Source organism: Micrasema longulum, unplaced genomic scaffold (assembly GCF_059751315.1).
Source record: "Micrasema longulum isolate JH-2025_06_02 unplaced genomic scaffold, ASM5975131v1 h1tg001079l, whole genome shotgun sequence".
Taxonomy (NCBI): Eukaryota; Metazoa; Arthropoda; class Insecta; order Trichoptera; family Brachycentridae; genus Micrasema; species Micrasema longulum.
Window position 1 is genome coordinate 122624 of NW_028278267.1, and position 13214 is coordinate 135837.

Sequence of the window (13214 nt, forward strand, 5' to 3'; positions counted from 1 at the left end):
ATCTACGAGTCGGAATATTGAATTTGACTTGTCCCAGTAATGATGGAACATCGATCATACCATTTAGTATGCCGAACATATATGTGGAGTCAATATTAGTTCTACGTTTTTGTAGACTAGAAATATTTAACATTGACTCTATTTCGGCGTAAGAATAATTATCTCTCTCTAGGCCGAGCATCCACGCTACTTTTCGAAGCGAGCTATGTTGGACTGATTCAATGTGATTTATGCGATTGAAATATTATAGAGCAGATCTTGTCTTGAGGCAGTAATTTATATTTTTTTTGTCCTACCTTTAATTTTATTTAGTTGTATTTTATTTTATCAGTGCCTGTATTTATTATAAGAAATTGTATTTACCATCGTCAGAATGGACTGCATAAGTCCGTCGAATAAATAAATAAATATTAGCGTCTCGATTGTGGAATAATCTACCCAATAATGTTAGTTTCAATCATCATTGAAATGGCACTTTCTTAATATTTGAGATTTTCTCTTCACCTCTTTCTTTCCTTTCCACTAATTCCCATTGGCGTGAAAGCGAATTTCCACGCGGATGGGGGGCGAGAAATTGCGGGGGCGAAGCCCTAGGGCTTCTGCGATATTATTTAGTGGAGTGGACTGTATTTTAATTTTAATGATATAAGTGAATATCTAAACCCTAACAAATGAGATGGATGCCACTAACCTGGCGCGTTCTTGATGGGATCGTGGTGGTCCGGCACCAACACTAGGACTGGCCCCCGATCTGGAGCTGAACGCTGGTGGTTGGTGGAAACAAAGTCCAAGATGCGGCACACGTTCAACAAAATAAACGCGCGATTCACGACGCGAGGTCTTATTGTGGCGGATGATCAAAGGATACTAAGGTGGGAAGTGAACCGTGGTTGTGGGTACAAAGGATGTTGAAGTTGTGACAATATTTGAACAATGCATACCCACTTAATTCGCAACCACCCATACACTGCTCTAATTGTCCTACTTTACCTTATCACAGTATTAGTGGCTCGATTGTGGAATAATCTATCTAAAAAATTTGGTTCGAAAGCGAAAAAATGTCCGGTGTCTATAAAGTGTTCCGCTATTGCGGATTTTTCAGGGTGCCCAAGTTTATTGTAGCCGAAACGGTGGTGAAAACGCGAATTATTGGTGGAATTGAGTGGTTTGTGGCTGGACGGACCGCCACTTGATAGGGGTCCACCAATCCTACCCACTCGGTGATTTTCCAACTTCCAATGTTTATTTATTCTCCTCGTTGTCATTGCCATGGGTAGCTACGGTTGCTATGAGAACCATTTTCTATATTCATTGCAACCAACATCAACAATCTCGCTTTTTGTCTCTTCATAATTTATCTGCCTGCATCCGCACACCTTTACATCTTCTGACCGCCGCGCCGCCACATTCATATAAAAAGGAATATACAATAGCGAACACTGGCTGTGAGCTGGTAGCCGGGCGACACGAAATGCCAAGATGAAATGTGTCGAGTACTTTCGATGTACGGTGATTAGTAGTCTCGTCCGGGCAGACGTTGCAGCGGACTACGCGTTGCGGGTCAAAAGAGAGTTCGGACCAGCCAACCTCACGGCTGTTGGTGTTGCCCATTACAGTATTCGCGTCGAGTATGCAGCGTATACTGTATACCGTGTGCGTTGGATTACAGGGGCTGGGCGCAGCTGGTGGACAAGACGCTCTCGCTGTGCAAGATGGTGGACCGGCGCATGTGGCAGAGCATGTCGCCGCTGCGGCAGTTCCGCAAGCTGCCCGAGGAGGCCGTGCGCAAGCTGGAGAAGCGCGCCTTCCCCTGGGAGCGGCTGCGCGAGCTGGGCGCCGCCGAGCTGGGCGAGCTGGTGCGCGCGCCGCGCCTCGGCCGCTCGCTGCACCGCTACGTGCACCAGCTGCCGCGCCTCGAGCTGGCCACGCACGTGCAGCCCGTCACGCGCGCCACGCTCGCCGTCACGCTGACCATCACGCCCGACTTCCAGTGGGACGACAAGGTAAACCCCCGGACCGAGAGGATGGTTTTCATTTATTCAACAAATTACCGCAGAGATGGAGATCATTTCAGAGCAGGGAATATGGAAGTTTAGACATTTACAGGGCTTATGACCTGTCAATAATACACTGTAACATTCACCATTTGCCTATGTTTGAACATCCATATTTCTTCAATTCTTCCATCTGTAGACTTCCATATTCCCTTGTCTAAAATGTCCTTCATCCCTGTTGTAATTTTTTTCGAATCTCTGAACTTCAAAACGTTTGCTTTAACACAATTTTGCGTAACCGCGTTTTTCTAGCTCAGCCCTAAGAGTTAACGTATATTGAACTGCTGACAGCTAGGGAAATTGCGTACAAACTCAAGTCCCCACTAGGAAGTAAATTGAACTCTTCCAATTAAAAAAAAAAAAAAAAAAAACACCTTGATTGGAACACTTATGGTTGTACTTGCCAAAAAAGAGTCATGCTCTTTTGTTTGGCAAGTTTACTAAATATTATAAAAAAGAAACATTTTTATATATAAGCTGTAGCATCCTCGGTCAGTTACTTCCAGCATGTACGTTTACTCATTTACTCTATTTATTCAACATGTTCTCAACACGCATCAACGCACATCGTTTTCTTCTGTCACCCGCAACCGGGAAGGAGCTCCCATGCTTCCGCTTCCAACAAATCGTGCTTTCGTGGCCCGCAGGTGCACGGCAAGTCGGAGGCGTTCTGGATCCTGGTGGAGGACGTGGACTCGGAGGTGGTGCTGCACCACGAGTACCTGCTGCTGAAGGCGGCGCACGCGCGCGAGCCGCACACGGTCCGGCTGTGCGTGCCCGTGCTGGAGCCGCCGCCGCCGCAGTACTTCCTGCGCGCCGTGTCCGACCGCTGGCTGGGCGCGGAGGCGCGCCTGGCCGTGTCCTTCCGGCACCTGCTGCTGCCGGAGAAGGCGGCGCCGCCCACGGAGCTGCTGGACCTGCAGCCGCTGCCCGTGTCCGCGCTGCGCCAGCCGCGCTTCTCGCTGCCGTTCCAGCAGTTCAACCCCATCCAGACGCAGGCGAGGAAATATTACAATCCCCACTCAAAACTGACAGCCCGAGAGTCTAAATTTAGTCTCTAACCATTGTACCAACTTGTTTTGTAACTTAACTACTGGAACTAAGCCCTCTAAAATTATGACACTCAACTCATGTCTAACGCGAATTTAGTCATTCTTTAACCGCCAGCTGGGTTTTGACGCGATCTTGACATTTAATTTGAAACCAAAAGAAATTTAAAGAAAAAAATGCCTGATTGTGTCGTGAAAGTCTGCAAAAACTGTCTGGATAAAAGAAAAAAGACTTTTCATTGACAAGTAGGTGTTTGATTAAATTCCAAAACTAAAAATTGTTAGGCAACGTTAGACTAGGACGACCAAGGAAGACGTGGCATGATCAGATAAACCAAAATCTTAAGTCTGGTCATGTCAAAAGCAGACAGAACCAAAGGCATGTATGACAAGATGTATGAATGTGGAAGAGGCTAGGAGTGTATGCCAGGATAGACGTGTGTGGCGGTCCATTCTCTCTGCCTACCCCTACGGCGAAATGGCGTGATGGTAGTAGTAGTAGAAAAATTGTTAATATTCAAATATTGAATTTAAGTAGGTACCTGTTTACGGTAGAATTCCAAAACATTGAATAAATATTTTTTCAAATATGTCATTCTTTTTGCAAACTCCGGTCTTCTCTCCAACAGAGGGGTGTACTTATGTAGGAATACGATTTTCAAAATTCAGAATTTAGTATTATTTTACCAAAAATCTAGTAAAAATAATTAAATACGTTGAAATTTAAGGAAATAATCTGATTGAGATTCACAAAAACCCAATGCTGTTTGTAAACATTCAAAAACAAACTTTTTTATACACAAAAAAACAAAATCTTTCCCTTTTTTTGTAAATGCATTCTTCGCAAATGCAACCCTGGTAGATTGATGAATAAAGTATTAGATTGAAGATTTTAATATCAACACGCCCAGCGCAAAGATCTACATTTCTCTGAAAACCGCACGTAAATTGCTTTATAAATATAAAGATAAGAATTATTTCATTCATTTTCCCTTAAACATATTTTTCTATAAAACATTATTTAAAAATTCAAATAAAATGCTAAGCTGTGCATAATCACTTATTTGGACAATTCGCCTCTATCGCCTACAGAGCTGTACATCTCTCCTTTACTTGTCACTTGGGTGGCGGGAATGTATTAGTGTTTAGTAATAAACTCGCAAATCGAAACCCCGAGAGTTTCCCATGTTTAACCACTTTCATGTGCCCGGGCAGGTGTTCAACGCCGTGTACAACTCGGACGACAACCTGCTGCTGTGCGCGCCGGCCGGCTCGGGCCGCACGACCGTGGCGGAGCTGGCCGTGCTGCGGCTGCTGGGCCGCGAGCCGGCCGCGCGCTGCGTGGCGCTGCTGGCCAAGGAGCAGCCGGCCGAGCTGCTGTTCCACCGCTGGCACCGCGCCTTCCAGCAGGACCTGGGCGTCAAGGTGGGTCCGGGCGATATGAGGAAGCTCGGTGCCACGGGAAATCGACGTCTCATCTCATCATTCCCTTTCCACACCCAATGGTGCATAAGGCACTGCGTCGGTACACCAATCGCAGCGTATCTTGATCATTTTTTTTGCACCACAACAGGGCCCACCAGAATTACATCACAGAACACCCAGGCTTGAGAAAAAATTAATAAAATTTTTGTGTTCTCACCGGGAATCGAACCCGGAACCTTCTGTGCGTGAGTCAAGCGTCTTGACCACTACACCACGGAGGCCACCACATGTTTGTTACATGAATGTAAGATGATCAGTCTTATGCTTCAGGTGCCAGTCCTTGGACAATGAAATATTCTAGTGTAAAAACACCCTTTTAAATAAATATTTCATGTCAACCATGTCGGGAATCGAACCCGAGGCCTCTTGCATGGTAGGCAAATGCACTGACCACTACACCACGAGGCCGACATAGAAATGATTATTATTTTACAGTATTTTCAGTTTGTCCAAATTTTTATAGACAAGGACTGGATTCAACTCCCTAGGCATCTGTTAATATTAACGTATTACACAAAGATCAAGAACATTTTAGAGAAGGTAATATAGAAGTCTAGCCATCTACAGGGCTTATGACCTGTCATGTCAATCAAATATCTTTTCAATATAGCCCCCTTTTTTATTTTAAAATCAACCCCTTAGCCCCTCCCCTTCCTAATCCCCACCACCACTACACAATCTGCAATATATCACTGAATATTATTAACCTTATTTTAGGGCATGATCAGACATGTATAAACTAATATTAATATTTATGCTCAAAAATGTGTATATTTGTATGAAAATTTGAAGAACATTTTAGAAAATGGTAATATAAGTGTCTAGGCATCTGCTGGGCTTATGAACTGTAATTGGCTGCTTCACGTGGCCACATTATTTATACACTGTAACATTCACCATTTTGCCTATATTTTTATGCCACATTTTTATGAATTTTTTCATACATTGGGAGAAACTTTCATACTACTATGACCTGTCATGTCGATCAAATATCTTTTCAATATAGCCCCCTTTTTGATTTTAAAATCAACCCCTTAGCCCCTCGCCTTCCTAATCCCCACCACCACTACACAATCTGCAATATATCACTGAGTATTATTAATCTTATTTTAGGGCATGATCAGACATGTATAAACCAATATTAATATTTATGTTCAAAAATGTGTATATTTGTATGAAAATTCGAAGAATTTTTTTTTCATTTTAGAAAATGGTAATATAAGTGTCTAGGCATCTGCTGGGCTTATGAACTGTAATTGGCTGCTTCACGTGGCCACATTATTTATACACTGTAACATTCACCATTTTGCCTATATTTTTATGCCACATTTTTATGAATTTTTTCATACATTAGGAGAAACTTTCATACTACTATGACCTGTCATGTCGATCAAATATCTTTTCAATATAGCCCCCTTTTTGATTTTAAAATCAACCCCTTAGCCCCTCCCCTTCCTAATCCCCACCACCACTACACAATCTGCAATATATCACTGAATATTATTAACCTTATTTTAGGGCATGATCAGACATGTATAAACCAATATTAATATTTATGTTAAAAAATGTGTAGATTTGTATGAAAATTCGAAGAACATTTTAGAAAATGGTAATATAAGTGTCTAGGCATCTGCTGGGCTTATGACCTGTAATTGGCTGCTTCACGTGGCCACATTATTTATACACTGTAACATTCACCATTTTGCCTATATTTTTATGCCACATTTTTATGATTTTTTTCATACATTAGGAGAAACTTTCATACTACTATGACCTGTCATGTCGATCAAGTATCTTTTCAATATAGCCCCCTTTTTGATTTAAAATCAACCCCTTAGCCCCTCGCCTTCCTAATCCCCACCACCACTACACAATCTGCAATATATCACTGAATATTATTAACCTTATTTTAGGGCATACTCAGACATGTATAAACCAATATTAATATTTATGTTCAAAAATGTGTATATTTGTATGAAAATTCGAAGAACATTTTAGAAAATGGTAATATAAGTGTCTAGGCATCTGCTGGGCTTATGACCTGTAATTGGCTGCTTCACGTGGCCACATTATTTATACACTGTAACATTCACCATTTTGCCTATATTTTTATGCCACATTTTTATGAATTTTTTCATACATTAGGGAGAAACTTTCATACTACTATGACCTGTCATGTCGATCAAATATCTTTTCAATATAGCCCCTTTTTGATTTTAAAATCAACCCCTTAGCCCCTCCCCTTCCTAATCCCCACCACCACTACACAATCTGCAATATATCACTGAATATTATTAACTTATTTTTGGGCATGATCAGACATGTATAAACAATATTAATATTTATGTTCAAAAATGTGTAGATTTGTATGAAAATTCGAAGAACATTTTAGAAAATGGTAATATAAGTGTCTAGGCATCTGCTGGGCTTATGACCTGTAATTGGCTGCTTCACGTGGCCACATTATTTATGCACTGTAACATTCACCATTTTGCCTATATTTTTATGCCACATTTTTATGAATTTTTTCATACATTAGGAGAAACTTCGTACCACAAATACCAATAAAAATGTATATAGAAACATTAATTTAAATCAAAATCAATGTGGACATTTCATAAAATATTTTCAATCACAATTTTAAAAATTATATTTTTTTTTAAATGTGTATCAACGAAAACGCGACACGTTTGGCCTTGACAATTGTGACATCGTTCTATTTAAATTTAAACAATAGTAAAAATGTACTCAAATCGTGACGTATTACGAGCGTGGCCAATGCGATGAACTGTGTCTGCAAAAATTATAGTGATTAATTAAAAAATATTTTTTATGCTACTAATATGTACAAAAAAAAAAAAGTGATATTTATTATGCGTTTCCAGGTGGTCCTCTTGACTGGCGAGACGGTCACCGACAACAAGCTGCTCACCAAAGGTCAGATCATCATCAGCACGGCCGACAAGTGGGATGTCCTCTCCCGAAGGTAGGAGCCATCCACATATCATATTCGAGGCAAAAATGTCCCAGTACGTTGGGCGAATTCATTTCTTTAATACGCGTTTATATTAACATATTACAACAGAGACGAAGAACATTTAAGAGAAGGTAATATAGAAGTCCAGGCATCTACAGGGCTTATGACCTGTCAATGGCTGGTTTAAGTGGCCACTTTACACACTGTGTAACATTCACAATTCTGCCCAACTTTTATTTTTGTAAAATTATTTTTTATTTCATTTTTTTTAAATATCACTTAAACTCTAAACTTCATTGTCAAATAAAATTAAATAAAAAAATACAAATAGGGGCTAGATTTTTTACTGTCCATGCGCTCTGCTGCTGCAAGACGTGCTGTAATCTAGCTCCTATATATCATCAAGAGACGAGGAACTTGAATCCCAACCGTCCATGCGCTCTGTAGCTGCAAGACGTGCTGGGATTTTTATTTATTGCACAGCGCCCTTGAGGTAATTTTCACAAAAATGGCGCTAAATAAATTATCCAAGCATACTACGTAACATTCACTAATCTGTCTATTAACATATTACAACAGAGATGAAGAACATTTAAGAAAAGGTAATATAGAAGTCCAGGCATCTACAGGGCTTATGACCTGTCAATGGCTGGTTTAAGTGGCCACTTTACACACTGTGTAACATTCACAATTCTGCCCATATTTGAATATCTATATTCCTTCAATTCTTTCATCTGTCGATGTTTGCGAAGTTGAAGAGCTGAAACCTTTATTTATGCGGGTGAGATTCATCTAATTGAATTATTTCACCTACATACTAGACTAGGCAACGCCTGAAAATGTTATTTTTTCAATTTCTATACTTCTTCATGGACCAGGTAATTTATCAACAATATTTTGAGTTTGTCCAAATTTTTGTAGACAAGGACTGGATTCAACTCCCTGGGAGCTGTTTATATTAACATATTACAACAGAGATGAAGAACATTTAAGAGATGGTAATATAGAAGTCCAGGCATCTACAGGGCTTATGACCTGTCAATGGCTGGTTTAAGTGGCCACTTTATAAATTGCCTAGTCTAGTATGTAGGTGAAATAATTCAATTAGATGAATCTCACCCGCATAAATAAAGGTTTAAGCTCGATAACTTCACAAATATCAACAGATGAAAGAATTGAAGGAATTAAGATGATTAAATATGATCAGAATGGTGAATGTTACACAGTGTGTAAAGTGGCCAATCAAACCAGCCATTGACAGGTCATTAGCCCTGTAGATAGATGCCTAGACTTCTATATTACTTTATCTTAAATGTTCTTCATCTCTGTTGTAATATGTTAATATAAACAGCTCCCCGGGGAGTTGAATCCAGTCCTTGTCTGCAAAAATTCGGTCAAACTCAAAATATCGTTGACGTTTATATTATACGAAATTATTCGCTTCGGAAGTTCTCGTACTAAATTAATAAAAATTCACCAACGGGCAAAATAGGCTCGTGCGGGACGGATGCAATCAATTATTTCTGGATATGTATTTATTTTATTTTATTTTATTTAGAAAACATACAGTCATACAAAATAAGTACTAAGAACAACAATTTTTTAACATAAAAAGACCAATTAAGTTTTCATAAATTAAAAAGATATAAACATTAAATGTGACAAAAAAATAAAAAAATAAATAAGAATTTTAAGTGAGAAAGGGATAATTGTTGACATTTGCGTTTTCCATGGAGGTAATAAATTAAAATAAATAAAAATACCGAATGTACACTCCGAGCCATCCACGCACACACATGAACGCACATATAAAACATACACAAACATATACATTACATGCGGCACATATACACAGCAAGATGCACATTCAGCAACTATCCCAAATAATCGACCCCATGAAGAAATTTTCTGTACAAATGCAACGTGCAGTTAAAAATGTCTACATCAATACTGAGTCCGTTATAATTTCTACAGGTACGTCTAATGAATGAATTCGAGGTATAATTGTTTTTACAAGTTTATCCGCTTCTTCACAGGTGGAAGGGGAGGAAGAACGTGCAGAACGTCCAGCTCTTCATAGCCGACGAGCTGCAGCTTCTGGGGGGGTCGGAGGGACCCGTCTTGGAGGTTAGTTCACGTTTGAAAAATGACATTTGTAATATACGAGCTGAACCCAATAGTGCTTGGCTATTGCTAGATTTGAGTACGTACTCGTATGTGCTTCGAAACTCTAGATATTTCAATAATACGAAACTAAATAATAATTAAAATTTATTTCAACACAGAGAGAAAACATTGTTGAGAAGGGAATATGGAAGTCTAGGCGTTTACAGGACTTACGACCCGTCATTCTGCGTAACTTTCACCATTCTGCCCCTGTTTAAACATCCACATTACTCCAGCTCTTCTTCTTAAAAATTGTGCGCAAAATAACCCTGGGAAACATACAGGACGACGACATAATATTAGCCAAAAACGCCGACATACACAAATATAACACCAGACAACAACAACACTATCACATTGAAAAAGCAAAGACGAACACGGGACAGTCAAAAATACTACATAATGGACTTAAACACTACAACGACCTACCTTACTACTTGAAAACTTTTACTGGAGACAAATTTAAAATCAATCTGAAAAAGCACATGATGACTGAACTAACTAGACTAGACGAGGCATAAAATGACTTGACAATATTAAATTTCTAATCCAACCCTAACGGGTTTTTTAAAATTGTAAATAAATAAATAAAATAAAAAAAATATATTGGAATGTGAAACAGTCTATGCTGACGCTGTCTAAGCTAATTATCCGGAGCATAAAAGCTGATGCTCCGCATAATTTTAGGTTTGTCGATAATACCATGCAACAATGGAAAGACGTGCGCTGTTAAATACACATTCCTTTTGGTCTTCAAACTGCTGTAACCGAGCATACCCTGGAGGAACTCAGTGGGGTGAAGCCATGGATATAACTACTATGACTGCTCCCTGCACGAGATGTATCAATTAAATCGCAACACAAATTTAGGGGGTCGTAACTGGAAGCTCCATCGTCCTCAATCCCAAGATAAGCTTCCTTTCCAGCGGGGTACTTTCAGACTGGAGTAAATGGCCAAGTGCAGTTGTCCATTCCATTTCGGCCAGCCAACTTGGATGCTTTTTAAAGGAAGAAGAACTTGGACGAAAAGCAGCACACGAGATATAGGCGCGTCAGCAAAGGCCGGTCAGTAATGCTGCGATGTGTCCCTTTCAGGTGGTGCTGGCTCGCGCGCGCTACGTGGCCTCGCAGACCGGCCGCACCTCGCGCATAGTCGCGCTGTCCGCGCCGCTCGCGTGCGCGCGCGACCTCGCGCAGTGGCTGGGCTGCCCGGCCAACTCCACCTTCAACTTCCACCCGAGCGTGAGGCCGGTGCCCCTCGAGCTGCACGTGCAGGTAACCCCCCTCTGTCGCGACAGATGTTGTATTCGAGGACACCAATCTCTTGCAAAGAGACCGAAGCGAGCTTCGGAGCTGTCGCCGAGCCGACGACGGCTTCCGTATGTGGAGAGACTGGCAACTCTCGGTCACAGATTGGTTAATTTTTAAATCAAAAAGTGAGTTACAATAAACCTTATTTTTTTATGTTTTCTTGCTTTTTACACCAACATATTTAGGTCCCATATTTTTCCATAAATTCTCATTCAAATATTCCCCCCAATTAACGTTTTTTACGTTTTTCATAACCCCGGTTTTACGTCGAAATTTTTTCACAACTCATTTGATCCGTCAAAAGACGAGCCGCGCGCCCACGCGAATCGAGAATAAAATCAAGGTAGATTAAAAAATGTGCAAATCATTGTCTCAAACTAAATTCAAAGTAGGTGCAGTGTAATTGACCATTTTGTTCAAGTGTCTAATTTTGAAATTTTACTTAATTGCGACGTGCGGTTGACGCGTGTTTAGGAAGAATAAAGTCTTTACATCAATAAATTACGATGCAGAAAGTTAAAAAAATTGGCAATAGAAATATTATTTGAAGTTCTAAACATAATTTGGAAAGAAGATAGTTTAAACAGTAATCATAAAAGTGTGAAACAGTTTTGCCGCGATGTAAATGACAGCTGAAATTCTGTGTTGCCATACTAAAAAAAGTGATACCATATGAATAAAATTTTCCAATATTTAGGGGAAAAATTTTTGAATGCATTTTATGCAAATTAAAATTTTAATTTTTGTGTTTTTTTAAGGTCAATTGCAATAGAAATGTTATTTAAAGTTAAAAACATAATGTGAAAAGGAGATCGTTTCAACAGTTGTCAAAAAAGTGTGAAACAGTTTTGCCGCGATGTAAATGACAGCTGAAATTCTGTGTTGCCATACTAAAAAAAGTGATACCATTTTAATAAAATCTCCCAATATTTAGGGAAATAATCATTGTTTGCATTTTATGCAAATTCAAATTTTAATTTTTGTGTTTTTATATATTTTCAAAATTGTGATTGAAAATACCTTTGTAAAATATACACATTGATTTTGAAATTAAATTTAATGTTTCAAAATCCATTTAATATATTTTTATCGGTATTTGTAGGATGCAAGTTTCTCCAAAATGCATGAAAAAATTATCCGCGGCATCATTATTACGACATTATTTTTTTGACACATCAAATGAATTTGGAAAAAATTTAAGCGTAAAACCGAGGTGATGAAAAATGTAAAAACGTTGATTGGGGGGAATAGTTGTATGAGAATGTTTGAAGAAAAATGGGTGCTGAACATTTTGGTGTATTAAGCGGGAAAACGTAAAATCGAGGAACATACAAACGAGGTTTTAATGTATCCGATTTGGTTCAAAAGTTATCATGTTTTGCACACATCCACAAAATCTCGTTTCCTGTACACTTTGTTCAATGAGACTCCGTTGGTTTATCCTTCAAGGTACAGATTGCATGAAATCTCCCTGCATTTTCCTGACAGATATTTATTTATTTGTCCATTAGCGGCTTATTGCCAAATGGCAATTTCTTCCAACCGACCGATAAAATAAAAGCTTTATTTTTATAATTCAAGTTACAGAACATGTTCAATAGAAAAGCTAAAGATGTATGAAAATAGAAATAAACGTATTTGTTTATAAATTACCTTAAATCAAAACTATTACTCAATGGGAAAAAGGAAAAAAGAGGAAAGAGGAAAGGAAGAGAGATTAAGGAAGAGAAAGGAGATGTTTCTTCAGACGTGATTTAAACAGAGATAATGTAGTAACATCTCTGATGGTGGATGGGAGATGATTCCACAGCCGAGCCGCGTGGACACTATATGAGTTAGAGAAGAAAGAGGAATTGTGGATGGGTATTAAGAGAGTGCCTCGAGAATGAGAACAAAGAGGTAAACCATGAACTGATAAGCGTCGACGCAGGTATATAGGAGCGTTAGGACTATGAAGTACATTGAACAGAAGTGAGAGGGAGCGATAGTCTCTCCGCTGTCTAATTTTGAGCCATTTCAGTTGCCTACGATACTCAGAAATGTGGTCATATTTCCTAAGACCAAAAATGTACCTTGTGCATGTATTCTGAAGTCGTTCAAGTGTATCGAGTTGCTCACAGCTTAAATCAGTCCTGGAAACATCAGCGTAATCTAGAATGGGCAGTAGTGATG

At 39.4% G+C, this 13214-nt stretch overlaps 1 protein-coding gene across 1 annotated transcript in view; it reads left to right on the top strand.

Annotated features, from left to right (window-relative positions):
* The window catches only part of Brr2 (U5 small nuclear ribonucleoprotein l(3)72Ab), a 63519-nt gene that overhangs the window by 34905 nt on the left and 15400 nt on the right, over positions 1 to 13214 (top strand). The window contains exons 22-27 of the mRNA XM_088233252.1: positions 1670 to 2003; positions 2702 to 3052; positions 4319 to 4528; positions 7474 to 7574; positions 9602 to 9692; positions 10827 to 11006. Of these exons, the coding sequence (XP_088089378.1) occupies positions 1670 to 2003; positions 2702 to 3052; positions 4319 to 4528; positions 7474 to 7574; positions 9602 to 9692; positions 10827 to 11006 (1267 nt within the window). The remainder of the gene's footprint in view (positions 1 to 1669; positions 2004 to 2701; positions 3053 to 4318; positions 4529 to 7473; positions 7575 to 9601; positions 9693 to 10826; positions 11007 to 13214) is intronic.